General features: G+C 56.0%; 2 protein-coding genes across 5 annotated transcripts in view; one reads left to right on the top strand and one right to left on the bottom strand.

Annotated features, from left to right (window-relative positions):
- Positions 1–27,568, bottom strand: part of NTRK1 (neurotrophic tyrosine kinase, receptor, type 1) — a 66,860-nt gene that overhangs the window by 13,962 nt on the left and 25,330 nt on the right. For 3 of the 4 annotated variants that reach the window (XM_011928454.1, XM_011928456.1, XM_011928457.1), the window contains exons 1-4: positions 6,494–7,219; positions 3,253–3,327; positions 2,882–2,953; positions 713–781 (exon numbers count right to left, since the gene is read on the bottom strand). In XM_011928454.1, coding sequence (XP_011783844.1) covers positions 713–781; positions 2,882–2,953; positions 3,253–3,327; positions 6,494–6,783 — 506 coding nt within the window. In that variant the 5' untranslated portion in view covers positions 6,784–7,219. Of the gene's footprint in view, positions 1–712; positions 782–2,881; positions 2,954–3,252; positions 3,328–6,493; positions 7,220–25,289; positions 25,403–27,568 lie in introns of those variants that run through there. The other variant, XM_011928458.1, reaches the window with a different exon arrangement.
- INSRR (insulin receptor-related receptor) lies at positions 8,724–26,619 on the top strand. The gene is made up of 22 exons (XM_011928459.1): positions 8,724–9,107; positions 13,252–13,803; positions 15,352–15,655; positions 15,755–15,897; positions 16,103–16,247; positions 18,052–18,266; positions 18,461–18,587; positions 20,751–20,989; positions 21,390–21,557; positions 21,694–21,889; positions 22,095–22,136; positions 22,212–22,432; positions 22,665–22,801; positions 22,884–23,046; positions 23,228–23,333; positions 23,992–24,044; positions 24,237–24,466; positions 24,962–25,072; positions 25,212–25,371; positions 25,689–25,818; positions 25,956–26,090; positions 26,376–26,619. The coding sequence occupies exons 1-22, from the start codon at positions 9,023–9,025 to the stop codon at positions 26,617–26,619; spliced, it is 3,906 nt and encodes a 1,301-aa protein (XP_011783849.1). The 5' UTR covers positions 8,724–9,022.

The following is a 27,568-nucleotide window of genomic DNA, read 5'->3' as shown; positions in this document are numbered from 1 at the left end:
GGAAGGAAGGAAGGAAGGAAGGAAGGAAGGAAGGAAGAAAGAAAAGAGAAAAGAAATAGGCCAGGCACAGTGAGTCACACCTGTTATCCTGGCACTTTGGGAGGCTGAGGCAGAAGACAGCTTGAGCCCAGGAGTTCAAGATCAGCCTGGGCAACATGGCAAAACCCCAACTCCACAAAAAGAAAAAATAATGTAAAAATGAAAGAAATTGAATGCAGAAAGTGGAAGACAAGACAGCTGATAGCTGAGGGATGCATGGGGCTCCCTCACCCCAGGCTCCTCAGGATGAGAAACCAGGCAAGGGCTCTCAGCATGGTGACAAGGAGGGAAGGGCACAGCCTCCCAGAGTGAATCAGAGGCCTTAACTGCCCACCAGGTACACACGGACCCCTGCTGCCCCACTCAACCCTGTGCAGTGTGCCCTGGGAATGTTGTCAGATGTGCCGTGGACACACAGTGGGCCTATGATCTGCTCAGCCAGGCCCAGCACACACACAGTCATCCAGGCCAGCTCCCCCGGGCAGTAGCCCCCTTAACGGGTGGTCCTGCAGCCTCTGCTTTGATGGGGGTTTCACTGGCATGCACATAGTCCCCAAAGAGACCCCCCAGTAGTGCCACACAGACACAGTGACCCAATGCCATCCCACAGACCCAAGTGCACGCAGGCACACACACACTTGGTGCTCTTGTCCCTGGAAGTGCCCCCACTCACAGTTCCTGTAAGGAGAGGCCCTGCACAGTTTTCCAGGAGAGAGACTCCAGAGCATTGAAGGAGAGATTCCTACAGGCGTGGAGACACAGCAAGACAGACCCCTTGAGTGACCCGACCTCACTCTGACCCAGAGTGAGGGAGGGGAGGAGCCGAGAAAGAAGTTGACATCTGGCTCCCCCTCCCCAGCCTAGGCAGCCAGAACAAGCCCTGGAAGGCAGTGTGTGTGGATGGATCGGGGGGCGTGGTGGAGGGCTTTTTGAGTCCCACTCCTTTCCCTGGGACAACAAGGGTTAACCCTACTTAGCCCCCTCTCCAGACCCCAGGGAGGGGATCTGAGGGAACAGCCGCTCCTCCCTCCCCCACTGCTTTGGCCCCAGCTGGCAAAGTGCTGAGGCCACAGCTGGGGGAAGGGCTCCATCTGTGCTCCCCTCCCCACAGAGCCCAGGACAGAGCCAGAGGAAGAGGGGGAGGATTGAGGTTGCCACACTCCCTTGACCCTACCTGACCACAAGGAACTCAACGCACTTCCTCAGGTCCCCTCCACCTCCTCCTTCCAGGCCCTCCTCAGGGACTAAAAGGTCAGGCGGGAAAGGACCCACACCCCCAGCCCCCACGTTGTAGGGGTGGAAAAAGTGAGCCCAGCAGGGGCCTGGCCACACAGGAAAATGATGTAGGAGCCCCAGTGTCCTGTGCCCTTTGCCAGGCTGCTGCTGCTGGGACCCTCTGCCTCTGAGGGGCCTATCCTGACCCCTCTCTTTTCCTAGTCAACCTAGAATTTGTGGCGGCTGGGTTGGAGAGGTACCAACACATAGGGACCAAAGACACAACCCACTCTAGAGCCAGATAGAGTGGGTGTAAGTTCTATCCTGCCACTTACAGCTGTGTGACCTCAGTCCAGTAACTCAACCTCTCTGATTTTCAGGATTCTCATCTATGAAATGGGGGCTAGAACACTCTCTCTCTCACCAGGTTGATTGTGAAGATTCATTGACATAAGTATCGTGAAGTGTCATTGAACACGTTTTTAACTGAAGCCCCGGTGCATAGATGGTGATATGACATCACTTTATTTTGCTTTGTTAAATTGCTGGACACAGGAGAGTGTAGAGGACCCCGCATAACTCCATGAATATCAGCCCCACCATCCTTCCCATCTCTCCGCCTGCTCGTGTTGGGGGACAGGGGAGCTGAACTCCCGCCCTCAGAAGGCCAGCTGGAGGGGCTGCCGGGGACTCTGATGGTCTCTCCTGCCCATCCCATGACCCTCTCTGTCCTGCAGCAGGGGTCTTCAATTCTCAGGCCACAGATGGGTAAATAGTGCCACTGTTCTCCAGCCTGAGCAACAGAGGGAGATCCTGACTCTTAAAAAATAAATTAAAGAAAAAGAGAGGGACAGCAAGGAAGAGGGGCTATAAACAGGGTAAATATGTGGTCTGTTAGGAACCGGGCCGCATAGCGTGAGGTGAGCAGCGGTGAGTGAGCATTACAGCCTGAGCTCCGCCTCCTGTCACATCAACAGCGGCATTAGATTCTGTGAACTACTGCGCATGCGAGGGATCTAGGTTGTGCGCTCCTTTTGAGAATCTAACTAACGCCTCATAATCTGAGGTGGAACAGCTTCATCCTGAAATCATCCTCCCCTCCCGAACCATCTGTGGTAAAATTGTCTTCCATGAAACCAGTCTCTGGTGCCAAAAAAGTTGGGGTCCGCTGCTCTACAGGAGGGATAGCTATGACTCCCAAGAATGAGGAGGGTGACAAGTGGCAGACCTAACACCCCAGCTCCCAGGATGTCCTAGGAGCCAAGTCAATGCGTCCCTGGGAAACGGAGTCCCAGCCAGAACACAGGAGTCCTGCTCCTGACGCTTGCTCCCTTTGCACTGGTGTGTATCTGAGCCCTGGGAAGAAAAATAGGGCAGGCACGTATGAGATGTATCCTTGCAGCATGGACCATGGAAGTGAGATGGCAAGGAGGACCTCTAGCTGGCAGGGGCAAGAGCATGCCATCCCTGAGGGAGATGGGAGGAAGCCCCAGGAGAACGGGTGAGGTGACTTCCCTGACCAGGCTTGGGCCCCTCGCAATCATTCCCTGGGGAGAGCCAAGCCCATTAGCAGCCCAAGTCTGGGTGTCCTCGCCAATCCCCACTGCCCAGCACTGGCCACACTCACAGGTGACTGAGCCGAGGAGTGAAATGGAAGGCATCTGGCGCCACCAAACGGAGACCACTCTTCACGATGGTGCTGGGGAGGGGTGCAGGAGGATCAGTCCCTAGGTCTCAGCTACTCTGGGCCCCTGGCCCTCCCTGCCCATCCCAGCCTCCCAGTCCCCCGTGCTGAACTCCTACCCCTCCTCAGGCCCCTCATTGTTTCCTCAACTACCCTAGACCCCTCAAAGCCCTGAGCTTCCTGACCTCTCCCAGTTCCTCAGTCCTCAGCCTCTCAGGTCCTCCCAGGCACTCAGACCCTTGAGCCCTCCCTGACCTTCTGGTCTCCCCCAGGCCCATGCTGAGCTCCACACCCACAGTCCCCATTTTCCTCACAGGTTTCTCAGCTCCCCCAGGCCCCTCAGGTCACGGAGCTCCAGATGCTGCAGATGCTGCTGGTTCTCGATGTAGCTGTGGGGAGAGGAGATGGGAGTCACAGGGCTCAGGCCCACACTTGGGTTCCCATGCCAACCCACCTGCTCCCTCACAAGACACAGGCACATGCCACATGCACATCACAGGCACACGCATATGCATCTGTTCAGACCTGCATACACACTTACATGGCATGCACACACGAATGCATACATATGCACATGCACGTGTGTGTGCATGAACACACAAGCGCACACATGTATGGATTCCCAGACACACATATGCACACTCTCACATACCTCTTGCACACATGCACACATGCAGGTATGCACATGCACACACGCAGAGGCATAAGCATCTGCACAGATGACGCCATGCACATGCACATGTGCCTGCAGGAAGAGGCTCACACATGGACACACAGAAACACAGCTCATATCCATCTCTCACGTGCACACACACAAATCTATTCTCACATTGTTGTTCTGCTTTTATATCAGGCATGCCTGGCACACGCTCACCAATGGGAGGTTATACTGAAACACTTGTTACCACAGAGGGTCAAGGCTCATCCCTGCCACTACCCCACCCAGCACAGACAAAGCCTGTGCTCATGCAAATGTATGTTCCCAAACGTGCCCGCCAAGGGCCACTGCCCAGGCTCACCTGCACTACACAAACACACACACACATATACACATACAAACATCTCTGCACCCCCATAGCCTCTGGCCCCTCTCCACACCCAAGCAGCAACCCCTACTCCACCGAAACCTCCCCTACCACCTTTTCAGCAGATCAAGCAAGAGGCTTAGAGGCTATCAGTCAGGGACCCCAAGGAGGGACCCAGGAAAGAGGAGAGGAGCAATGAGAGGATGCAGTCAGAGTGTTGGGGAGGGGAGAAGAGGCACAGACTGGCTGACTTACACAGCGAGAGAGAGAGAAAGAGAGAGAGACAAAGATGGAAAGGTTCAATGAGGAGGGTGGGGGCAGAAGGGCAGAAAAACAAAGAGAGAGTGAAACAGAGACACTGAAAGAGAAACTGACAGGAAGAGACTGTCAGAGAGATAGTGACAAGTAAGAAGGAAGACAGATAAGGGAAGGGAGACAGTGAGACAGATAGATAAGGACAGATAGCTACAGAAAGCAAGACAGACAAGAACGAAAGAAGAATGAGTAGGCATTCAGGTCTAGGGGACGGCTGATGCCCTGGGCCCTGCCTGACTGCTGGATCTGACGTACCAGGGAGTTCCTGAGAACTCAGCTGCCCTGCAGTGACATGTTAGTGTGCCCCCCCCCACCCCACAAAACACATGCCAGGGGCCCCTGACTCACTGCTGGTTCTCAGAACTCTCCCCCTCTACCCTCTAATTTTCCCTACCTTATAGGAACCAGGACCAGCTTAAGTGACCCCTCCCTTCCTCCTTTCCTCCCTTTCCAGCCTTGGCCCCACCAGGACAGCCAGGATCAGATCCTAAGTTTCCCTGTGGACTTAGTGGAGACCTAGAAAGTAACCTCCACTGACTACAAGGGAGGCCAGGTCCCTATTCTACCCATCCCCCAGCCCCTGCCCAGAAGGTTTCAAACTGTAGGGACCCAGGGAGGGAGTGAGAATGCAGTGGGCTGGCAGGGTGTGTGTGAGCTGTCAGGCCAGCGTGCTCAAAGCTGCCTCATTCGTTTGGATTCATAATCAATCTGTCTATTCGAGTCCATTATCTCCTCGTTAGCTCTGCGGGTGAGGGAGGAGGGAGGGGCTGTGCAGGCAGTGAGGAGGGGGTGTCAGGCTGCAACCCCACCCAGGGGGACATCTCAGCTTGCCACCCTGCACGCCTCCTAGTCCCCAGTCCTGGCCTGTCCACTTCCCCTACCACTCCCATCCCTACCCTGCTGGACCCACTTGGGACTTGGAAGGAGTTGGGAAATGCAAGCCCTGATGGCAAGCACTCAGGAGTCTGGACCCCAGTGTGAAGGCCCAGGGTGATGAGAGAACTGGACTAGGACTGGCAGCCTGTCTCTCATGCCCCCTCCCATTATGCAGAGACGTAGGCGCAGACCAAGACAAGGCCATCTCCTCTACTCCTGGTCTCCCTGGAGCTATTAGAGAGAGATATTGAGTACCTTCCCGTTGATTACCATGAGATACCCGAGTAACTCAGTGCCAATTATTGCAAGCTGCTCAAGTAACTTCCAGACAGTGATGATCCTCACCTTGATACTTTCCAGCCCATCACTACACAGGGCCAGGGTTCCTTGTCCACCCTGTAAACCCCAGGCCACAGGAGGAGGATTTTCTAGCAGTTCCTCCCCTCTTCTAGATGTCTTGCTGGCCATGATAGCCATATGTAATATTCAAGCATTTTCCAGCCATCACCATGTGATGCCTGAGTACCTCCAGGCCAGTCATCACTGCATACTCCCATAGGTTTCACCAGCTGCTAAAAAGTACTTCAGTATTTTGTAACCAATTCCTGCAGAATGTCAGAGTCCTGCAGAATGCTGAAGATTCCTCCCAGCTTTGTGTACCAAAGGGAGGAGGGTCTCTCAGCAAGGGCCCTGACTGCCCGCCCCAAGTTGGAGAGGGAGATGGGAGTGGGGAGAGAAAATCCAGGAGGGGGTCCCATTTCCCAGATCCACATCAAGGGGTTCTGGGGGAAGGAATGGTAAAAATGGAAAAAGGAGAGCTCAACCACTCAGCTCCCTACCACCTCCCACCAGTGCCAGCCAGCTCAATCCCCAATTCCAGGAGAAAAGCTGGGGTTGCCTCCTCATAACAAAGAAGTGGGTGGGGGCTGGCTTGCCCCTAGAAAAGGGAAAAGGTAGTAAGGGTGTCAAACTGGGGACTTCTCTGCTGGTAACCACCTTTCTCTGTGGGACAGAGCAGGAGCCTCTGAATGAGCTCCAGAAAGCGGCTTCTAGACGGCTAGGCTCTCTCAGACCTGGTCCACGGAGATTCCCCCCTCGATCTCCCTGAAGCCGGCGACCCAGCTGCCCTGAACACTAGGGAACATCCAGGCAGTGACCGTAAAGCTTGCTAGGGCAGCGGCGGCTGCGGAGGAACGCCCGTGCACCGCCGAAGGCTGCGTCGTGCCAGCCTTCCGCTGTACTGGCCCTGCCTGATCAAGCAAACGAGCGGAGAGTCCGCGCCCTCGGGGCATGGCAATTCCTGCCTGTCCCCGCGCCCCCTCGCCCGCCGGACACTCACAGTTCAGTCAGGTTCTCTGCGCCGGGCAGGTGGTGGAGGCTATCCAGGGCCCCATCCCGTGTGCATCGCAGTCCCGAGGAGCCGTGGGGGCAGCAGGCATCGGGGCAGGGTGAGGCGCCCGCAGATGCCAACATCAGCCAAGCCAGCAGGCTGCCCGGCCCCGCAACCCAGCTGTGCCAGCCGAGCTGCCCGCGCCGTCCGCCTTGCAGCATCGCGGCGGCGCCCGCCTTGCTCCGGCGGGGCAGCCGTCTGTGCGCTCCCAGCTGCTGCTGCCAGGCCTCCCCCGACATGTGCGCTGGGCGGTGTTAAAGACCCAGCCGCCAGGAAAGGGCGGAGCCAGTCGCCCCCGCCCGGCGCGGCCCCGCCCCTGGTCTCCACCCCCTTCTCTCCCCTCTGACGCCCCCAACTCTGCCCCCTCTCCTGTTAGGGGCTCCCAGCGTCAGCCTTCTCCCCGAGGATCCCCCCAGCTCCGGGAGATGCAGAGGGGCCGCAGCAGAACGCCTCCGAGGTGTCTGCTGAGGCCGAGGGTGGAAAGTTGATACGTTATTTCTCTCAGCTTAAAGCAGCTGCATTTTTACATTTGGGGAGGAGGGAAGATGACTGTGTTGAGGAAAGGTTGCTGTCCAGGTCATCCTAGCCAGCCCCAGCCTCAGCGCTCCATCCTCACCGCGTGCGTGCCTGGGGGAGTGCGCATGTCACTTGGAGTAAGTTAGGTAGAACATTCTCCGAACTCTCCGAAGAAAAGGAAAAGGACTACCAAAGATCAATCGCAGAACCTGGGGAGGAAGACACAGACCGGGCGGAGAAAGGGAAGGGTCGCTTGATCCGGCCGGAGGGAGTCCAGAAAGCCAAGACCGCGCCTCCAAGAGAAGCCACAGGGTGGCGCGAGAAGCCCGCGCGCAAAGGAGCGAGCTATCCGCCCGGGCTGGGTGGCTGGGGGTGCGATCTGCAGCCCCCAATCAGCAACGCCTCAGGTCTCAGCTTCAGTCCCTGACCCCGGCCAGCCAGCGCCGGCCCCGGGGCAGGATAGGGTAAGGCAGGGCAGAGCTGACATCGATTGCCTCCCTGACAAGAGCATCGATTTATTCGTGAAGAAATTAATAGATCTCTTAGCTCCTCGGACGCAGGAGCCGCCCGCGGGTGGAGCTGAGGACCGTGTACCTTGGTGGCCGCGCACCTGGAAAGCCCCGGGATCCCCAGCACCCAGGGCAGCAGAAGGCTGGTCCCAACCCCTCCCACCGCGCAAGCCTCTGTGGCTGCACGAACCCATCCGTCTCAAGCTGAGGAGAGTGAGAGGAAGAGGGGTCTCTCTTGGCGGGGAGACAGGCAAAGCCCCAGGAAGCAGGCGAAGGATGGCCTCCTAGAGGCTCACGGTTCTCCTCTCCGCCAAGGCCCCAGCACGGATGGTCCCCCAAATCCCCGAGGCAGGGACACCCTGACCGACCAAGCAGCCTGAGTTCAAGAAGGTGACCAGACGGAGGCAGAGCCCCACACAGTGATCGCCTTCTTCATCGGGATATTGGTCAGAACTAAGGGACTAGGCGGTGACGGAGCCTGGCGCTAAGGGGTCTCCAAAGAGGACAGGGAGGCCTCCTGGGAGGCTGAGAGGGGCTCTGAGAGGCCAAGGGCTGTCCACGTTCTCCCGGGTCGAGGCTGCCAGAAGTTACCCGGCAGGTGTCAAAGCACCAGGAAGGAGAATCTAGACACAGTCCTCCCCAGAAGCCCGGGCGCTGGCTGCCCCTCCGGCGGTGCAGCCTCACTTGGAAGAAGCCTGTGGTGGGGACAAAGGGTTGGGGGGACCCGCTGCAGCCGCAGCGGGATTTGAGGAAGTTCAGTTCTTGGCCCACCCTTCCCCTCCCCCCCCGTATTTTGGCCTTATTTCCCCAACAGATCTGTCCTCCCCTCAGTTGTCAGGCTAAATATTTTGGCTTGGCTGGAGGGGCGGAGAGAACGGAGAGGTCCCTGCGAACCAATCTGTTTCGGCGGGGGGCGGGGAGGGCGGGAGCTGGGCGCGGCCCCTGCGTGCCCGCCCTGGGAAAGACCGCAGTCAGCGCCGTCAGCTGGCGCTGGGGGGCCGCGCGCCCAGAGGGATCCAGGGAGACTCTCCCTGTGGAGTCCCACGCACCCCGGGACCCCTGCTGCCTTCCTTGGGAGCGGTCCCCAGACTTCTGCTCTGCCCTCAGGGTTGGCTGGCCTCTGGGCCTGCCTTTTGCTCAGAACCCTGTGTCATTTTCTCCCTCTGGAGGCCCGAGACTCTCCCTGTCACTGTCTGCATCTCTGTCCCCATCTCTCAATCTCATGCTGAGTCTCTCTGTCTCCAGCTGCCTGTCACTGTCTTTGTGTCTCTGTGACTCTCATTTCTTTTTTTCCGTCTCCTGATATCTCTGTGTGGGACTCCTTGTCTCTCTGTCCCTGCCCTCCCTCTCCTATCTGAACCCTGGTCTCTGTGTCCCTTAGGGCTTGTCAAACCCTTCTCCCCAGGGTCACCAGGAGGAGAGCTGGGACTGGACACAAGCCAGGGCTGGGACAATGGCAGTGCCTAGTCTGTGGCCCTGGGGAGCATGCCTGCCTGTGATCTTCCTGTCGTTGGGATTTGGCCTGGATACAGTAAAGGGTGAGTCCCCAGAACTGGCTCCCAGACCCCTACCTCCCTCCCAGCCAGCTGGGAGGCCAAACAACTGAGCTTGCAGCCACAGAACATCCACTTACTCTGCACTGGAACACGGAGGCTGGGGTTAGCTCTCCAGAGAACTACCCAGAAGAAAAAGCTGTTAGTTCCCCACATAAAGGTGTTTTTCCCTCAGCTCCCTGAGAGGTGAGAAGAGCTGCAAAATGAGAATGAGTAGATGTCTTCCATCCCTACTAGTTAAGCTGCGATCCCAGTGAAGCTTGCCTGAAAACCCAAATGAGGCCATGAGAGTGTTACAAGTCATCTCTAGGGCCACTAAATGGGAAGAGACAGGGGTGGGATAGGTAGCTGAGAACCAGGCACCATTAAGTAATGGAGGCAATGTTGCCTACAGGAAACTGCAGTTCCGAGAACTAAGGGTAAATCTAGACTGGGTCCTGAGCTCCTGCCTCCAGAGCCCTGTCCTGTGTCCCGCCTCTTAGGGCCCAATCCCTACAGGGAGGAAGGCTGGTTTTGGGGAAAGATTGCTTTTCCTCAACACCCCAGGGCCTGTCCCGCAGGCTATATACTTCCCATGAATACGTTTTAGAGAGGAGGGGCAGGGGGACTCTATAGACTAAATGACCCTCATGGAGGTACTGAGGGCTTGGTAGAAAGAGGAAAAAGAGCTGAGGGTGGAAGCTTCAAAAAGGGAAGGAGTAAGAGGTATCCCCTTCCCCAGTCCCACCATTCTCTTCCAAACTGAAGCAGCTCAGGAATCCAGACTCTCTGCTTGCCCCAGGGGTCCTATGATGCTCCTCAGACTGGGGGCTCCCAGGGGCAGGGAAGCCTTCTCTTCCCATGGAGACGGGAGAGTGATGCAATGGGCTAGGTAGGAGGTCCCCTGAAGGGTGCTAGTCTCAGAGCCTCTGTCTGTAAGGCATAGCACCACTCCCCCAACCACCAAACCCCCCCACCTTCTGCACAGCAGATGCCAGCTGGGAGTGTGGTTGTCAGGACAGAAGCACGTCCTTGGAGGGGCTAGTATTTGATTAGGGGACCCAGATGTTCTGTTCCCAGTGCAGCTCTGCATAGAGCCAGGTCCTGAGGGAAGGCAGGGGTTAAACTGTGAAGGTTTTAGATTTGTTTTTCCAAATGACTCCCATCAGGGGAGCCCTGGAGAGGCAGGGGCATGATGGGAAGTGGGCGCCTGAGAGAACCCCCATCTGCCTGGCAGAGCCTGATTGGCTTTTGCCTGGAAGGGATAGAAGTGTTTTCTCATTCTCTCTCCCTCTTTTTTGTGTGTGTACCTGTGTGGGCTCAGACACACGCGCGCACACACACACACACACACACACACACACACACACACAGCTGCTGGGCAGAGCCAAGCTCAGGACCATTAATGACAATGGGGAGAAGATGTGAAGTAACCCCCAGGGAGCCAGCCTTGCCTGCCCACCTCTCTTAACAAACTATCAGGAATGAGGCCTGGATAGCGTGGCGTGTGGCGTGTGGTGTTTGTGATAACACTGGAGGGCTCGGTGGGAAAGGAAGTAGAGGCTGGAGACATTGTCAGGAGCTGAATGTCAGGCTGAAACATTCAAACTTGAATCTTCTGCAGTGGGGAGCCACGGAAGGCCCTCTTGGGAGCAAGTGAGTCCAGGGAGAGAAACAGAAGTGGGGCTTGGGCTGTAGTGAAGAAGCCAGACACATCCAGGTCCCCAAGGAAGGAGTGGACTTGGGATCCAGACATCCATTGTCCATGGTTCCTGAGTGCCCAGTGGTTCCAGCCCTGGACTGGGCACAACTGGGGGAATGCAGAGCTGACAAGGGTCTCACCCTCCTTGGAGGGGGTGACAGAGATGTATACAAAAATTTTGGAGCAATGCCCCCAGGTAATCTGATGTGGGCGCTGGACTAAGTGTAGCTGAGCCTGAAAGGGAAGTGATTAACTCCAGGCCAGAGGGTCAGGGAAGGTAGGTCTGTCCCTAGAGGCTGAAGGACCCTTCTGAGGCTGGAGGCATTAGTAAGGAATGGTTTATCTATACCCTGCAATGTCAGGCTGAGGAACTGAAACTTGAATCTTTAGCAATGGAATGTCCCTTCAAGAGTAATCAAATTAATTCAGGGAACAGGCATCTAACTCCCTTAGGGCTGGGAGAGACACGGGACCTGTAAAGCTCAGATCACTTCTTCCCAGTCACAGAATTCACTCATTCATTCATTCATCAGATATTTATTGAGGGCCAATTTTGTGCCAGGAGCTATACCAGCTACTAGGGTACAACATGAATTATACAAATATCCCTGCCCTTATGAAGCTTACAATAAACAAAATATATCTGTTTCTATAAATTAATATCTATATTAATATATAAATTATATTTTAGCCAGTGTTAAAAATAAGTATATGGCCAGGCATGATAGTTGATATCTGTAATCCCATCACTTTGGAAGGCTGAGGCGGAGGGATTACTTGAAGAGGCCAGGAGTTCAAGGATGCAGCGAACTATGATCCTGCCACTACACTCTAGCCTGGGCAACAGAGTGAGACCCTGTCTCAAAATATTATACACACACAAACACACACACACACACTAGTCAGTTTTAAGAATTATAGAGAAAAATAAAGCAGAAGGGGGAGTAAAGAGTGTCACAATTTTATTTTATTTATTTTATTATAATTATCTTTAGACAGGGTCTCCGTCACCCAGGCTGAGTGCAGTGGCATGATCACGGCTCACTGTAGCCTTGACCTCCTGGGCTCAAGAGATCCTCCCACCTCAACCTCCTGAGTAGCTGAGACTATAGGTGTGCACCACCATGCCTGGCTACTTTTTGTATATTTTTGTAAAGATAGGGTTTCACCATGTTGCCCAGGCTGGTCTTGAACTCTTAGGCTCAAGTATCCTTTCCACCTTGGCCTCCCAAAGTGCTGGAATTACAGATGTGAGCCACTGCACCCAACCAGTGAAAATAGAAGTCAATTTTAAATAGGATGTTCAGGCCGGGCATGGTGGCTCACACCTGTAATCCCAGCACTTTGGGAGGCCAAGGTGGGTGGATCGATTGAGGTCACGAGTTGGAGACCAGCCTGGCCAACATGGTAAAACCTCATCTCTACTAAAAATGCAAAAAATTAGCTGGGTGTGGTGGCGGGCACCTGTAATCTCAGCTACTTGGGAGGCTGAGGCAGGAGAATCGCTTGAACCCGGGAGATGGAGCTGCAGTGAGCTGAGATTGTGCCACTGCACACTAGCCTGGGTGACAGAGTAAGACTCCGTATCAAATAAATAAATAAATAAAATTGGATGGTCAGAGAAGGCCTCTTTGAGAAGGGGACATTTGGCCAGACTTATGGAGGTGAGAAAGCCATGTAGAGGGAAGAGGGTTCTGGCCAGAAGGGAGAGAAAGACAAAGACCCCGAGGTAGGAGCTTTGCTGGCTTGTTATAGTAGTAAAGCTCCTGTTATATATAAGGAATAGCAAAGAAGTCAATGTGGCTGAAGAAGATAAAAAGGATGAAATCAGAGAGGCTCCAGGGGCTCAAATCGTGCAGGGCCCCACAGGCTGTAACAAGATCAAGACAGATGGAAGTCATGAGGGGTTATATGCAGAGGAGAAATGTGATCAATCTGTGTTTTGAGATCACTCTGGCTGCAGAGTGGAGAACGTCCCAAAGAGGGACAAGGGTGGAATTGGGGAGACAGTTTGGGAGGCTATTACTGTCAATCCAGGGGAAGATGATGGTGGAAGCTGTGAAGGTGTCGACAAGCAGTTCAGATTCTGGACATATGTTAAAGATAAACCTACAGGATGTAGAAGGTGAAAAAGAAAGGTGTTAAGAGTGACTTTAGGTTGGGAGCCTGACTGCAAGAATGAATTTGCTATTAACTAAGAAGGGAAAATGGGCTTGGGAGAGAGGGTCAGGAGTTCATTTTTGCCTGTGTGGTTCATCTGGTAGAGACCCTGCAGGCTGCAGGTGAGCCCTCTGGGGCCCAGGGAGGAGGCCACCCCACACCCGGAGCAGAGCCTGGCTTCTCACTCATTGTCCTGCTGCCAGTGTGGCTCCCCTCCAAAGCTGCCAGGACTGGATGGGGAGTTTGACCTGGGCTGTACTCAATGCTGCATGCCATGTATGCCCACAGTGTGTCCCAGCCTGGACATTCGCTCAGAGGTGGCAGAGCTTCGTCGGCTGGAGAACTGCAGCGTGGTGGAGGGCCACCTGCAGATCCTGCTCATGTTCACAGCCACCGGGGAGGACTTCCGTGGCCTCAGCTTCCCTCGCCTCACCCAGGTCACCGACTACCTGCTGCTCTTCCGCGTCTACGGACTGGAGAGCCTGCGCGACCTCTTCCCCAACCTAGCAGTCATCCGCGGGACGCGCCTCTTCCTGGGCTACGCACTGGTCATCTTTGAGATGCCGCATCTGCGTGACGTGGGACTGCCTGCGCTTGGGGCTGTGCTGCGTGGGGCTGTCCGTGTGGAGAAGAACCAGGAACTCTGCCACCTCTCCACCATTGACTGGGGACTGCTGCAGCCAGCACCTGGCGCGAACCACATTGTGGGCAACAAGCTGGGCGAGGAGTGTGCTGACGTGTGCCCTGGTGTGCTGGGTGCTGCTGGCGAGCCCTGTGCCAAGACCACCTTCAGCGGGCACACTGACTACAGATGCTGGACCTCCAGCCACTGCCAGAGAGGTGGGCACTGGCACAGAACATGAGTGTAGGGAACAGAAACAGCAAAGTCACATAGGGCTGGGTGGTCACAGGATGGTATGGGTCAGTACTTTCAGCTGCCACTGTTTTTTAATCCTCACTCATCCTATGAGGCAGGTAAGGAAACAAAGGCTGAGAAAAGTTAAATAACCAATGTGGCATAAGACAGCTAAGGGGTAGGCCCATGATGGCATCATGGAGTAGGTGAAGGACAGGTTCAAGGTGGGCATGGGGGGAAAACAGCAGGCACGAACGGAGAGTAGGCAGCACAAGAAGCAGTGTGGGGCAGTGGCAGAGGGCCTGGGTTCAAGTCTCAGCTCTACCACTTACTGGCTATGTTCACTTAGCCTCTGTGTGCCACAGTTTCCTCAGCTGTAAAATGATCATTGGGTGTCATGAGGAATGAGTTACTCTACAAAGCGTCAGAGCGGTGCCTGGGTCATGGCAGCAGCTCTATGTTTGTACTCAGAGTGGCCACAGCACAGTGGTCCAGGGTCAGCTGGCAGTACTGTAATGGGACGTTGAGGTTTGGGGTGAGCAGGAGAAGAAAGGAGATGATCAGTGAAGAACTGAACAGGTGACAGCAAAGATGTAAGGTGGTACCCTTAGGATGATGCAAGGAGAGGAAAAAGGCAGTAGAGAAAGGAGGAAGGAGAAAAAAGAGGAATGGCTGGTGCAGGAGGAAGCAAAACGTTATAGGAAAGGAGAGGAAAACCTTTCAGAGGTGGGGAGCAGATCTGGGGTCCCCCAACCTGGGGGTTTTTTCCACTCAGCTCCTGGAGGTCAGCTCCTCTTGCCCCCAGTGCCTCAGCAGCAGGGTGGATGGGAGAGTAACCAGATCCCTGCTGCATCGGCTGTGCCCCACCTCCCTGATGCCTCCCTGTTGGCTGTAAACACAGCTGCTGCGCATCCTCTCATGTACAGTGTCAACACGACCTGGCTGACCCCTACCCCACAGATCGTTCCCATAGCCAGCCAGTTGCCACTGTGCAGTTTTTAGGCAATTGGGCCCCCAACCCCAAACCCTCCCACTGCTGCTTGGAACCACCTCCTGCCCAGGGTGGGGAGCTGAGGTGGGGGTGGTATGGGCAGGAGTGTGGGTAAAACGACGGATGTCGGCCCCTCCTTGCACACACTCCCAGGCCCGTGGGCCTAGCTGCTCAGGAGAGGCTGGCCCGCTCACCCTGGCACCATGCCCAGCCATGATCTGGGCACCAGGCCTAGACAGGATAGACAGGACAGCAGGCTGGAGAGCAACAACCCTGATGGACAAGGTCACTGCTCTGTCCTGAGCTCTGACACCCCCGACTAGGCACTGTGGGAGCTGGGGAGCCACAGACAGGGCCACAGTCCTTGTCCTCAAGAATCCCATCGGAGTGGAACAGAGTCAGCAACCAGTATCATCTGAATGGGAGGGACCTGGGTGCAGATTGAGTGTCATCCCAAGAGAAACAGGATGGGGCCAGCATTGGAAGGACAGCCAGGACTGAGGGGGCATGGCCAAGGTCTAACATACCACTCTCCCCACAGTGTGCCCCTGCCCCCATGGGCTGGCTTGCACAGCGAGGGGCGAGTGCTGCCACACTGAATGCCTGGGGGGCTGCAGCCAGCCGGAAGACCCTCGTGCCTGTGTAGCTTGCCGCCACCTCTACTTCCAGGGTGCCTGCCTGTGGGCCTGCCCGCCAGGCACCTACCAGTATGAGTCCTGGCGCTGTGTCACAGCTGAGCGCTGTGCCAGCCTGCGCTCTGTGCCCGGCCGTGCCTCCACCTTCGGCATACACCAGGGCAGTTGCCTGGCCCAGTGCCCTTCTGGCTTCACCCGTAATAGCAGCAGGTGAGTGTAGGGAGGGTGGGGGCCACCCTGGGAGCAGTGAGGAGGCCTGAGGAGGCCCAAACTGGTCCAAGGCTCAGGACATCTGCTTGCTCCTGCTAGCATATTCTGCCACAAGTGCGAGGGGCTGTGCCCTAAAGAGTGCAAGGTAGGCACCAAGACCATCGACTCCATCCAGGCGGCACAGGATCTGGTGGGCTGCACGCATGTGGAGGGAAGCCTCATCCTCAACCTTCGCCAGGGCTGTCAGTACCTACTTTGGGGCCACATTCCTCCTCCTGGTCGTACCCTTCCTCCCAGACACACCCCTTACAATGACCCAAGTCAGCACGATTTTCCATCATCCTGGGTCCCAGTCCCAAGGGTCCACCCTCCCGGGGCCCCCATTCAGCCCCCTTGCCCCACGGACCCATCACCTTCCCTGCTCCAGCCCTGTCTTCCCATCCCTAGACAACCTGGAGCCGCAGCTGCAGCACAGCCTGGGGCTGGTAGAAACCATTACTGGCTTCCTCAAAATCAAGCACTCCTTTGCCCTCGTGTCCCTGGGCTTTTTCAAGAACCTCAAACTAATCCGGGGAGACGCCATGGTGGATGGGTAAGGGTTAGGCCTCTGACCAGCTCCTTCTATTACACTCCTTCCTCCAACACTCCCAGAACAGTGGTGAAGAGAATGGGCTCTGGAACCAATTTTGCTACTCACTAGCCGTGTGACTCTGAGTAGGTTAACTTCTCTGGTCTTCAGTTTTCTAATCTGTAAAATAGGGTTAATATAACATTACTTACTTCTTAGGGCTGTTGTGAATATTACTCAAGTTGTTATGTGTAAAGCACATAAAACAATGCCTGGAACACAGTATATACAATATAAATTACAGTCACATAGAACTCTGTAACGGTTGGCTATAATTGTCATCATCTGGTCCTGTCAACTGCAGAGCAAGACTGCCTGGGTTTGAAATCCATTCCTATCACATGCCAGCCAAGACCTACCTATAATATAGCCAGGATTTTTTTAAAATAAAAAGAATGAGCTGGGTGCGGTGGCTCACGCCTGTAATCCCTGCACCTTGGGAGGCTGAGGCAGGTGGATCACTCAAGGTCAGGAATTCAAGACCAGCCTGGCCAACATGGTGAAACCCCATCTCTACTAAAAATACAAAAGAAGTAGATGGGCGTGGTGGCACGTGACTTTAATCCCAGCTACTTGGGAGACAGAGGCAGGAGAATTGCTTGAACCCAGAAGGTGGAGATTACAGTGAGCCGAAATCATGCCACTGCGCTCCAGCCTAGGGTCTAAGTTACAGAGAAAGACTCCATCCTAAAAAAAAAAAAAAAAAAGTTTTAAATTACCATCCAGGCCGGGTGCAGTGGCTCCCGCCTATAATCCCAGCACTTTGGGAGGGCGAGGCAGGGGGATCACATGCTGTTCAGGAGTTCAAGACCAGCCTGGCCAACATGGAGAAACCCCATCTCTACTAAAAATACAAAAATTAGCCAGGTGTGGTGGTGGGCACCTGTAGTCCCAGCTACTCAGGAGGCTGAAGCAGGAGAATCACTTGAACCTGGGAGACAGGGGTTACAGTGAGCTGAGATCGCACCACCACACTCCAGCCTGGGTGACAGAGGGAGACTCTGGCTCAAAACATACGTAAATAAATAACCGTCCAGACCAGATGCAGTGGCTCACGCCTGTAATCCTAGCACTTTGGCAGGCCGAGGTGGGAGGATCACTTGAACCCAGGAGTTAGAGACCAGCCTGGGCAACATGGTGAAACCCGGTCTCTATAAAAAATACAAAATTAGCCGACCGTGGTGGTACATGCCTGTAGTCTCAGCTACTGAGGAGGCTGAGGTGGGAGGATCACCTGAGCCCGGGAGGTCAAGGCGGCAGTGGGCCGCAACTGGGCCACTGCACTCTGGCCTGGGTGACAGAGTGAGGAAAAAAAACAAAGTTACCATCTAGTTAAGTGGCTCCCTGTGGCTTCTCATGTCTCCAGACACATTGCATGTACCCCAGGGTTGTCCACACCTCAGCTGGAGAGGAATGGCCCAGGCTGAGCACCACTCCTCCTCCTGTCTCCCAAGCCTCCAGAGTCTGGCACACAGCCGGTGCTCAGTTTAAAGAGAGTCAAGGGAAGGATGGGGGCAGGGAAGCTGTGGACCCCATTTCACTGATGAGGAAAATCAAAAGATGGGGTCACTTGGCAGACATCATACTCCTGGTCAGTGGCACAGAGTGGGTATGCACGAATGCCCCCGGTGTGCTGGTGTGAGCCGGCCACTGAGTGCCCCCTTCCGTGGGCTCAGCAAAACCCCTCCAGGGGGAACCCATAAGCCATCCCCTTTCCTACCCCCTGCCCCCACCTCCCGGCAAAGCGAGGTCTCCTGGCCTCCCCCAGGAACTACACTCTCTACGTGCTGGACAACCAGAACCTACAGCAGCTAGGGTCCTGGGTGGCCGCGGGGCTCACCATTCCCGTGGGCAAGATCTACTTCGCTTTCAACCCGCGCCTCTGCTTGGAGCACATCTACCGACTGGAGGAGGTGACAGGCACACGAGGTCGGCAGAACAAGGCTGAGATCAACCCGCGCACCAACGGAGACCGCGCCGCCTGTGAGACCCCAACCCCAGTGCCTGTGGACAAGCGGCCACACACTAGACACGCGCACCCGGGGGAGGGGTGCTCAAGGGGGACAGCCTGAGAAGTTCTCTTCGCGGTCTCACTGGGAATGGGATGCCGCGGGGTCAGGGTGGGCGCTCAAGCAGCTGGCAGGCGTGGTTGAGAGCAGGCCCCTCTTCCCACCCAGGCCAGACTCGCACCCTGCGCTTCGTGTCCAACGTGACGGAGGCAGACCGCATCCTGCTACGCTGGGAGCGCTACGAGCCACTGGAGGCCCGCGACCTGCTCAGCTTCATCGTGTACTACAAGGAGTCGTGAGTGCTGGGGGCGGGGCCGGAGCGGGGGCGGGGCCGGACGAGGCCAATTTCTTAGGGACCACAGGCAGGTGAGGGCGGAGCTCAGCGAGGCTATGAAGACCCAGGAAGCCAGGACCCCCAAGTTGTACTCCGTGGTAGGGTCCAGGTCTGGCTCTCTTCCCTCACCTTCTTCATGCCTCGGTGCCTCGGTTTCCCCTCACCAAGTGAAATGGAGAAGACAGGGCTTCTGAGAGCCCAGGAGAGCCATCGTGCTGGGAAGGCTTGGATCATTAAACTTCAATTCATTATGCTAATGTTCTACACTGACCACACGCTCCTGCCCCAGCAGCGGTTTGGGGAGCACCCACTAATTTGGCCAGTTTTATGAGCAGCTCTGCCAGCATTTCTTTTAAGCCTTAGGAAGGGAGGGAGCAGGGGCCGCCAGGGACCACACTGCTCTTTTCTTTGGCGAGAGTCAACTGACCCTAACAGAAGGATAGTGGTTAGACCACAGGAAGGACTTCTCCAAAAACGCGGCTAGGAATCAAAAGGAGTCATCCTTAGAGGAGGGAGATGGATTTCGGATGCAGACTGGGAGGGCAGGAGTAAGGAGTTCATGCTCTCTCTCTGATAGATATTATAGAAGATGGAGGCCACCTGGCTTAGAAGCATTTCCTGTGAATTAAAATGGAGAGGACTTAGCTGACCACCAGCTCAGGGTCTGGCTTGGGAGGATAGAGGAAGGAAGTCAGTTGTAGGAGACCCACTCAAATGGCCAAGACTCTCCTAGGTCTCAGTGGTAGGTGAAAGTCTCTAGCATGGGCAGCTGGAGAGTTTGTTAAATACAAATTCCTGGGCCTCGCCCTCACTACTTCTGATTCAGTTAATCCTGAGCAGGGCCCAAGAATCCACATGTCTAATAAGCTCCTAGGAGATGCTGAAGCTGCTGGTTTGTGGACTGCACTCTATGGAGCACTGGCCTGACTACAATGTGAATCTCCCCTGGCTCCCCGGCTTGGGCACTTCACAATCTGCTCAACTATACACAGCTGTCTCTGGGCTCGAAGAGCAGAGAACCTTGGGAGCCCTTCAAGAAGCTTCCCTAACATCACTGCCTTGCAGTGTGGCTGCAGCTATACTCCCTCAGAGACACACACTGCAGATCCTGCCCAACCCTGACTCCAAACAGACCCAGACCTGCTCAGTGTGTCATGCCTCACAGGACGCCTGCTCCCATGACACCCACTATGAGCCCGCATGCACCCCTCCCCAAGCTGCTCCTGGACTCTCCTGCTTACAGGTCCCAACAAAGGCAGGCACTTCCAGCTGGGCCACAAGTTCCCCCATCACCACCCAATCTGACCTCCCTCAAGTTTTGTCCCTGGCTCGACGTGAATTCCATCACCCCCTTCCCAAACCAAAGAAACAAATATCATGAACATCAGTGTGATGTTCCATTGTCTCCCGTGGTCTATTCTGCTATCTCCCATGTGGAGCCCACTTTCATCTCCCCCAGGGAGCCCTCTTCTACCCCTAAAGCCAGTGATGCTTCCCCAAGCCCTGCCCCAAAACTGGCCTTCAGGCAGCCAGCTAGTTGCCTCTGGCCCCTTAATTTCCCTGTGGCAATGGGTCTTGGCCTTTTAGGGTCATGGACATGTTTGGGAGCTGTTGAAGCTAGGAACCCTCTAGAAAACCGCACATGCACAAAACTTTCCCTATAGTTTGGGAGGCTCATAAACCTCCAAAGTCAATTCAAGGGCCTAAGTGAAGATACTGGGAAGGGAGCAGTCTCCAGGTCCTGGTTCCAGGCAATTACACTTAGGGGAATTAGGATAACCTTATTGCTTGCTGTTTCTAGGAGAGGGGACTCTTTCACACACACTTTCTTGTTTTATTTATACCATGCAAGATTTTTTCAATATTCATTGAAACTAGAGCTCGATATTCCCTGCTAAGGATGAGGAGATACATCATTACAAATTTCACTGACACAGATATCAAAGGCCGTCCCCTCCCCACCTTTGCCAGGGTCTAACAGGTGTCTGGAGTCATGGCTTTGCCCTCACGCGTACTGGAAGAAGGACAATGATAGTCCTGGAGTGATTCAGTGCGGGGGAGGGGGGCGGGGAGGTGCCAGAACTTGGGGGTGGGATTGAATGACCCCCGGGGATGGGTGTTCAGCCCATTCCAGAATGCCACAGAGCACGTGGGTCCAGATGCTTGTGGAACCCAAAGCTGGAACCTGCTGGATGTGGAGCTGCCCCTAAGCCGCACCCAGGAGCCAGGGGTGACCCTAGCCTCCCTCAAGCCTTGGACACAGTACGCAGTGTTTGTGCGGGCCATCACGCTAACCACTGATGAGGACAGCCCCCATCAAGGAGCCCAGAGTCCCATCGTCTACCTCCGAACGCTGCCTGCAGGTAGGCATTTGGAGGGCGCAAGAGTCAGTCAGACGCCTGCATCCATGAGAACAGGGGAGCACAGGCATCAGAAATAGAGAAACCGCGGCACTGAACACCTGGCCCACAGAGGCTGGGAGGCCAGATGCTTGAGTCCTAGAAAGAAGAGGGGGCATCTGCCTAGGTCCTTGCAGGGCTGGGATTGGGACAGTCCAGAGTCAATAGCTGAGGGAACTGAAGGGCCTATGGCAGAGCAGGGGAGGACAGAAACAAAACACTGAGTTCTAGGAAGGCAGAGATGAGGATCACCTATTCTTCGTGAGAACAGGGCTGTTGGACCCCAGAGAGAGGGGCTCATTACTAGACAGTACTCAAGAGGAAGCCCCACAACCCCTGAGTTGCATCCTTCTCGCACTCCTAGCTCCCACGGTGCCCCAGGACGTCATCTCCACGTCCAACTCCTCCTCCCACCTCCTGGTGCGCTGGAAGCCACCGACCCAGCGCAATGGGAACCTCACCTACTACCTGGTGCTGTGGCAGCGGCTGGCAGAGGACGGCGACCTCTACCTCAATGACTACTGCCACCGCGGTGGGCAGGGACGACGCGCAGGCCGGCCGCGGGGCGGGTGGGGAAGGGGAGATGGAGGCGCAGGGCCAGGGCAGATGGGGGAATCAGGGGCGGGGAGACCGCCTGTCTTACTAGTGTCTTCCCGCTGAGGCGCCAGGCTTGCGGCTGCCCACCAGCAACAATGACCCGCGCTTCGACCGCGAAGACGGAGATCCTGAGGCGGAGATGGAGTCCGGCTGCTGCCCTTGCCAGCACCCACCTCCTGGTCAGGTTCTGCCCCCGCTGGAGGCGCAAGAGGCCTCGTTCCAAAAGAAGTTTGAAAACTTTCTACACAACGCGATCACCATCCCCAAGTGCGAAGAGCGCTCGCGGCCTGGGCCGGTCTGATGGGTGGGGCCTGTGAGGGGCGGGTCTTGCTGGAGGGGTGGGGTTTGTGGGCGGGGCCTTGCTTGTGTGGGCGGGGCCCGGGTTGTGGGTGCTTTTGGAGGCAGTGCGCGCTGCAGAGGGCATAGGGGTGCATCCGGACAGGCCTGATAGGGCGACCCCTGGCCTCCTCAGATCCCCTTGGAAGGTGACGTCCATCAACAAGAGCCCCCAAAGGTGAGCAGGACTAGGGCCCGTGCTGAGGGGCGTGGCTTTTGGGGCTGGGCCTTGGCTCTGACTCGCTCTCCCCAGGGACTCCGGGCGGCACCGCCGGGCAACTGGGCCCCTCCGGCTGGGGGGCAACAGCTCGGATTTCGAGATCCAGGAGGACAAGGTACCCCGTGAGCGAGCGGTACTGAGCGGCCTGCGGCACTTCACGGAATACCGAATCGACATCCATGCCTGCAACCACGCGGCGCACACCGTGGGCTGCAGCGCCGCCACCTTCGTCTTTGCGCGCACCATGCCCCACAGTAGGTGACCCACACACACACCTTCTATCCCCATCACCGACCCCGAGGACCCTGTGCAAGGGTTTGGGGTTTGACTTCTTGCTAACCCCAGAGCCTCGCTTTGCTTGCTCCTCTCAGTTCCCATAATCCCAAAGCTTTCCCCACCTCCCAGCTCAGCCCAGTTTAGCTTGGGTTTGAACATAAAGTGAGATGAACCACTTTTGGCCCGGCTGCTGGATGCCCCTTCCCGCAGGAGAGGCTGATGGTATTCCAGGAAAGGTGGCCTGGGAGGCCTCCAGCAAGAACAGTGTCCTCCTGCGCTGGGTCGAGCCACCAGACCCCAACGGACTCATCCTCAAGTACGAAATCAAGTACCGCCGCTTGGGAGAGGTAGGTGCCCGTGGGATCCCCATCCCAGTCCCGTTTTGTGCCTACATCGCCTTCCCAGCCAGCTGTTCTGCATTACTTTCAGGAGGCCACAGTGCTTTGTGTGTCCCGTCTTCGATATGCGAAGTTTGGGGGAGTCCACCTGGCCCTGCTGCCCCCTGGAAACTACTCTGCCAGGGTTAGGGCAACCTCACTGGCTGGCAATGGCTCTTGGACAGACAGTGTTGCCTTCTACATCCTTGGCCCAGGTATATGCAGCCTCTGTCACAGACCTGTATCACTGAAAAGCCCCACCTGGTCCCCAGCCCACCACAGGCCCCTTCCCTGCATCCTTCCCCATCCTCACCTCCCAGCATGGAAAGAGAAGCATGGCCTTCTCTCTGACTTCTACATCTTTGACTCTACCCTCTGCTGCCCTCTGATTGCCAGAGGAGGAGGATGCTGGGGGGCTGCATGTCCTCCTCACTGCCACCCCTGTGGGGCTCACGCTGCTCATCGTTCTAGCTGCCCTTGGTTTCTTCTACGGCAAGAAGAGGTGATGATAAGTCCCACCAGTCCCCACCCCCTTTTCTCCCTGAGCCCTCATCATAAAGTCTGTCAAAGGGAGGTAGATGAGACAGTAGGTCTTCCATACAGACAGTAACTCTTCCCCTGCAGTGGCATGGAGGAAACATACTTCTCAGCTAGGGTGACCAACTTATCTGGGTTAGCCTGGGATTTTCCTGGTTTTATCAGTAAAAGTTCTGCATCCTAGGAAACCCCTCATTCCAGCCACACTGGGATTGTTGGTCACCACAATCTCAGCGCAAGCTGAGAAATAATAAAGCTGGTCCCTTATTAGGAGGAGAAGCAGGAGGCCTGGGGATGTGTTCCAGAATGCCTGATGTCAGATCCTTCCAAGGCTGACTGCAAGAGGAAAATGGGGCTGGACCTTGATCAGCTTGTCTGTAGGGACTAGCTGACAGGGTGGAAGCCCGTTTACTCTTGTATCCTCCCTATTCCCTGTCAGAACCAGGAATAGGGCCAAGGCCAGCTTGGAGGGTACTTAGGGATCCCCAGCAGTCACCCTGACCAAGGCTGGGGGTGTGGTCAGTAACTTCCCTCCTCCTTGAAATGTCCTTCTTCCTTCTTCTGATGTTGCTCATTCCTTCCTGAGCACCCTTCCAGCCTGACGCCCTCACCTCCCGTTGCAGAAACAGAACCCTGTATGCTTCTGTGAATCCGGAGTACTTCAGCGCCTCCGATAGTAGGTCTGGGAGTGGGTGGACAGGTGGTATGGGAAAGGGAGACAGGAGAGGAGCAGAGACAGACTTCCAGGAGACCTTCTTGCAGAAGATAGCCTTGGGGCCGGAACCCTTCAGAAGAGGAGAAGAGAAGTTGGGGGGTGAGGTGTGGCAGAGAGCGCATCTTTGCTTTGCAACCCTCCAACTCTTTGCAGTGTATGTCCCTGATGAGTGGGAGGTGCCTCGGGAGCAGATCTCGATAATCCGGGAACTGGGCCAGGGCTCTTTTGGGATGGTATATGAGGGCCTGGCACGAGGACTTGAGGCTGGAGAGGAGTTGACACCCGTGGCCCTGAAGACAGTGAATGAGCTGGCCAGCCCACGGGAACGCATTGAGTTCCTCAAGGAAGCTTCTGTCATGAAAGCCTTCAAGTGTCACCATGTGGTAAGGGAGAGCCAGGGGCATTGTCAGGGTCATAATTAGTGTAAAAGTCATGTGGTAAGAAAGAAAGGGTCAGAGATGAGGTTAGGGCACAATTAAGGTCAAGATTGGGACCATGGTTAGGATCCTAATTGGGGTGAAGGTCATGGTTAGGGTTAGAGTCGAACAGGGTCATAGTAGGGCCATGGTAGAGTCATGGCTAGGGCTGAGATCAGTCATGATTGGGGCTCAATATTGGGTGTCCAGATCATTATTAGAGTCCTGATTGGGCTCAAGGCCAAAGTTGGGCCAAGTTCATGATTGTGATGATCATCAGATATGATGAAGGTCATGGGTTAGGGTCAGGGTCATTGTTAGGTCAGGAGTCAGGTTATAGTCATGGTTGGGGTTAGTGTCAGATTTGGTGTCTGAGTCAGACTGTAGTCGTAGCAGATCAGGCTTTTGGCCAAATGGGTCAATGGGAGCTAGGGGGTTTGCTAGGCCCTTTGTCTGTCCCAGGTGCGTCTCCTGGGTGTGGTGTCTCAGGGCCAGCCAACTCTGGTCATCATGGAGTTAATGACCCATGGGGACCTCAAGAGCCATCTTCGATCTTTGCGGCCTGAGGCAGAGGTAGGGAACAGGAAGACCCTGAGCCCAGGGGCTGGGGAGTGAAAGAAGGGCTGGGCACAGTGTGGGAGGTGGGGGCCAGCTCTGGACAGGAGACCAGCCTCTGGGTTCCTTCCTCACCAGCCCCCAATCTTGACTCTAGAACAACCCCGGGCTCCCACAGCCAGCACTGGGGCAAATGATCCAGATGGCTGGTGAGATTGCAGACGGCATGGCCTACCTTGCTGCCAACAAGTTTGTGCACCGAGATCTAGCAGCCCGCAACTGCATGGTGTCCCAGGACTTCACCGTCAAGATCGGGGGTACAGAGGGTGCCAGGCAGATGAGGGCGGCCTGAAAAGTAGAGAGACTCCCTTAAGCTAGGCATCAGGAAACCCACAGCCCTGGTCCTGACAGCCTGTGAGACCCTTGGCAAGTCACCCTCACCCTGGATCTTAGTCTCTTGTCTGAGGGCAGAGGGGTTTGGATGGGATGAGCTCTGAGGTCCATTGAGCCCCTACTTTCCAGGGTTCTTGGTGACTCTGGAGGATGAGAAGATTGGGAGAGGTATTCCAGGGGCGGGAGCAAATGTGTGGCTCTTATGCCCCACACCTCCTCCACCCTCATCCTCACTTTCCAGACTTCGGGATGACTCGGGACGTGTATGAGACAGACTATTACCGCAAGGGTGGGAAGGGGCTGCTGCCCGTGCGCTGGATGGCCCCTGAGTCCCTCAAAGATGGGATCTTCACCACCCACTCGGATGTCTGGTGGGGCCAAGCTGGAGCACAGGGCTCCAGGGATGTGGAGGTGGGATCTGGGGAGGGGCCTGGAACACCCCCGTCCCTTGGAGTGCACCAAGCAGCACGAAGGGTGCTGGGCTCAGGCGCTCCTGCATGCCCTCCAGGTCCTTCGGTGTGGTACTCTGGGAGATTGTGACCCTGGCTGAACAACCCTACCAGGGCCTGTCCAATGAGCAGGTGCTCAAGTTCGTCATGGATGGCGGGGTCCTGGAGGAGCTGGAGGGCTGTCCCCTTCAGCTGTGAGTCACCTCCCCTGCCCCTTCCTCATTGCTGATCTACCTACAACCCTCCCCCACCTGGACCCACGATTCTGGCTCACCTCCTCTGATGCTTTGACATCCACTGACCCTCAGTTATTAGCGCCCCCCGTTCCAAACCCCCACGACTCCCATTTAATCCCTTCTCACTCTCCCAGGCATAATGGCCCACGATCCCCACTCCTACCAACTGACCCTCAGTGCAGGAGGCTGAGAGTGCGGCAGGGGCTCCCGGATGCCTCTGACCCTGCTCCCCACACCCACCAGGCAGGAGCTGATGAGCCGCTGCTGGCAGCCGAACCCACGCCTGCGCCCATCTTTCACACACATTCTGGACAGCATACAGGAGGAGCTTCAGCCCTCCTTCCGCCTCCTCTCCTTCTACTACAGTTCGGAGTGCCAGGGGGCCCGAGGCTCCCTGCCTCCCACCGATGCAGAGCCTGACTCCTCACCCACCCCAAGAGGGGCTTCATCAGACTGCAGCCCTCAAAATGGGGGTCCAGGGCACTGAGGGGCACCCCATTCCCTGGCTGGCCTCCCATGGGGAGAGAGGAAGGGACCCGACCTCTGTGGCTGAGATATCTGAATGTTCACCCCCACCCCCACCCATGGCAAGGGGTGGCCGAGGGTGGGGCAGAGAACAGGAGCAGGGAAGGCTGTGGGGGTGGACAGAGGGGTCTCACCATAGGAGCTTCTCAGATTCTGAGTCCCTCGGGGGAAAGCAAGCAGGGTCAAAGCCGGAGGAGTGGAGATCAGGCCAGGGACAGACGTCCTGCCCTCAGAGAAAGGGACCCCACTCAGACTAGGAAGAGGGGGCCCGCCCACCCTAGCGGTCCTGCCCCTCAGTTTGGGGTCTCCTGTGGACAGGTAGGGCCATCGACATGTTTGAAATTAGATGAGCAATCAGAAGCAGGCCTGGGGCACTCTCCATGCATGTGTGGGAGGCGGGGTGGGGGGTCCACATGACTCCCTTGCTTGCCACTGCTTTTCAACTCCTCCCCTTAGCTCCACTGAGCAGGTGGCGTGGGGAGAACCCAAGGGCCTGGGGAGTGGTTCCCAGCCTGCCTGCCCTCACCTCCTCCTCTCCTCTTGCCCCGCCCAGGGCTCCCCAAGCTTGGGGCTCCTTCCTCCTTTCTTCCAGGGGCATCCCTTAGAGTATAGTCACACTTTCTCCAGTCCCTCTCCTCAATGATTAACCCTGGATGTTAAGGCTTTCAGAGCCTGGTCTTCCTCCCTCCCCTCACCCTCGCCCAGCCCTGCCCCCACCCCGCCTCTCATGGGAAGACTGGAGAAGGCACAATAAATGCTGAGGCTTGTTTGTACCCTGGTCCCAGGCAGCCATTATCTCTCCATCTACATGGTGTTAACACTAGATGAACTTCCTTTCTGCCTCCTCTGGGACTCGAGGTGGTGACCCTAAGGCAGAGACACAGGATAAATACACTGCTGTCAAACACCAC

Source organism: Colobus angolensis, unplaced genomic scaffold (assembly GCF_000951035.1).
Source record: "Colobus angolensis palliatus isolate OR3802 unplaced genomic scaffold, Cang.pa_1.0 Scaffold77, whole genome shotgun sequence".
Taxonomy (NCBI): Eukaryota; Metazoa; Chordata; class Mammalia; order Primates; family Cercopithecidae; genus Colobus; species Colobus angolensis.
The sequence above is the reverse complement of the archived record's forward strand: the minus strand, read 5'-3'. Positions and strand labels throughout refer to the sequence as shown.

Bases quoted from the DNA above. Each gene is read 5' to 3' on its own strand.
- INSRR (XM_011928459.1), top strand. From the start codon at position 9,023: ATGGCAGTGCCTAGTCTGTGGCCCTGGGGAGCATGCCTGCCTGTGATC. The intron at 18,588-20,750 runs GTGAGTGCTGGG...ATGGGTGTTCAG, and splicing joins ATCGTGTACTACAAGGAGTC to CCCATTCCAGAATGCCACAG. The intron at 22,433-22,664 runs GTAGGTGACCCA...CCCTTCCCGCAG, and splicing joins TGCGCGCACCATGCCCCACA to GAGAGGCTGATGGTATTCCA.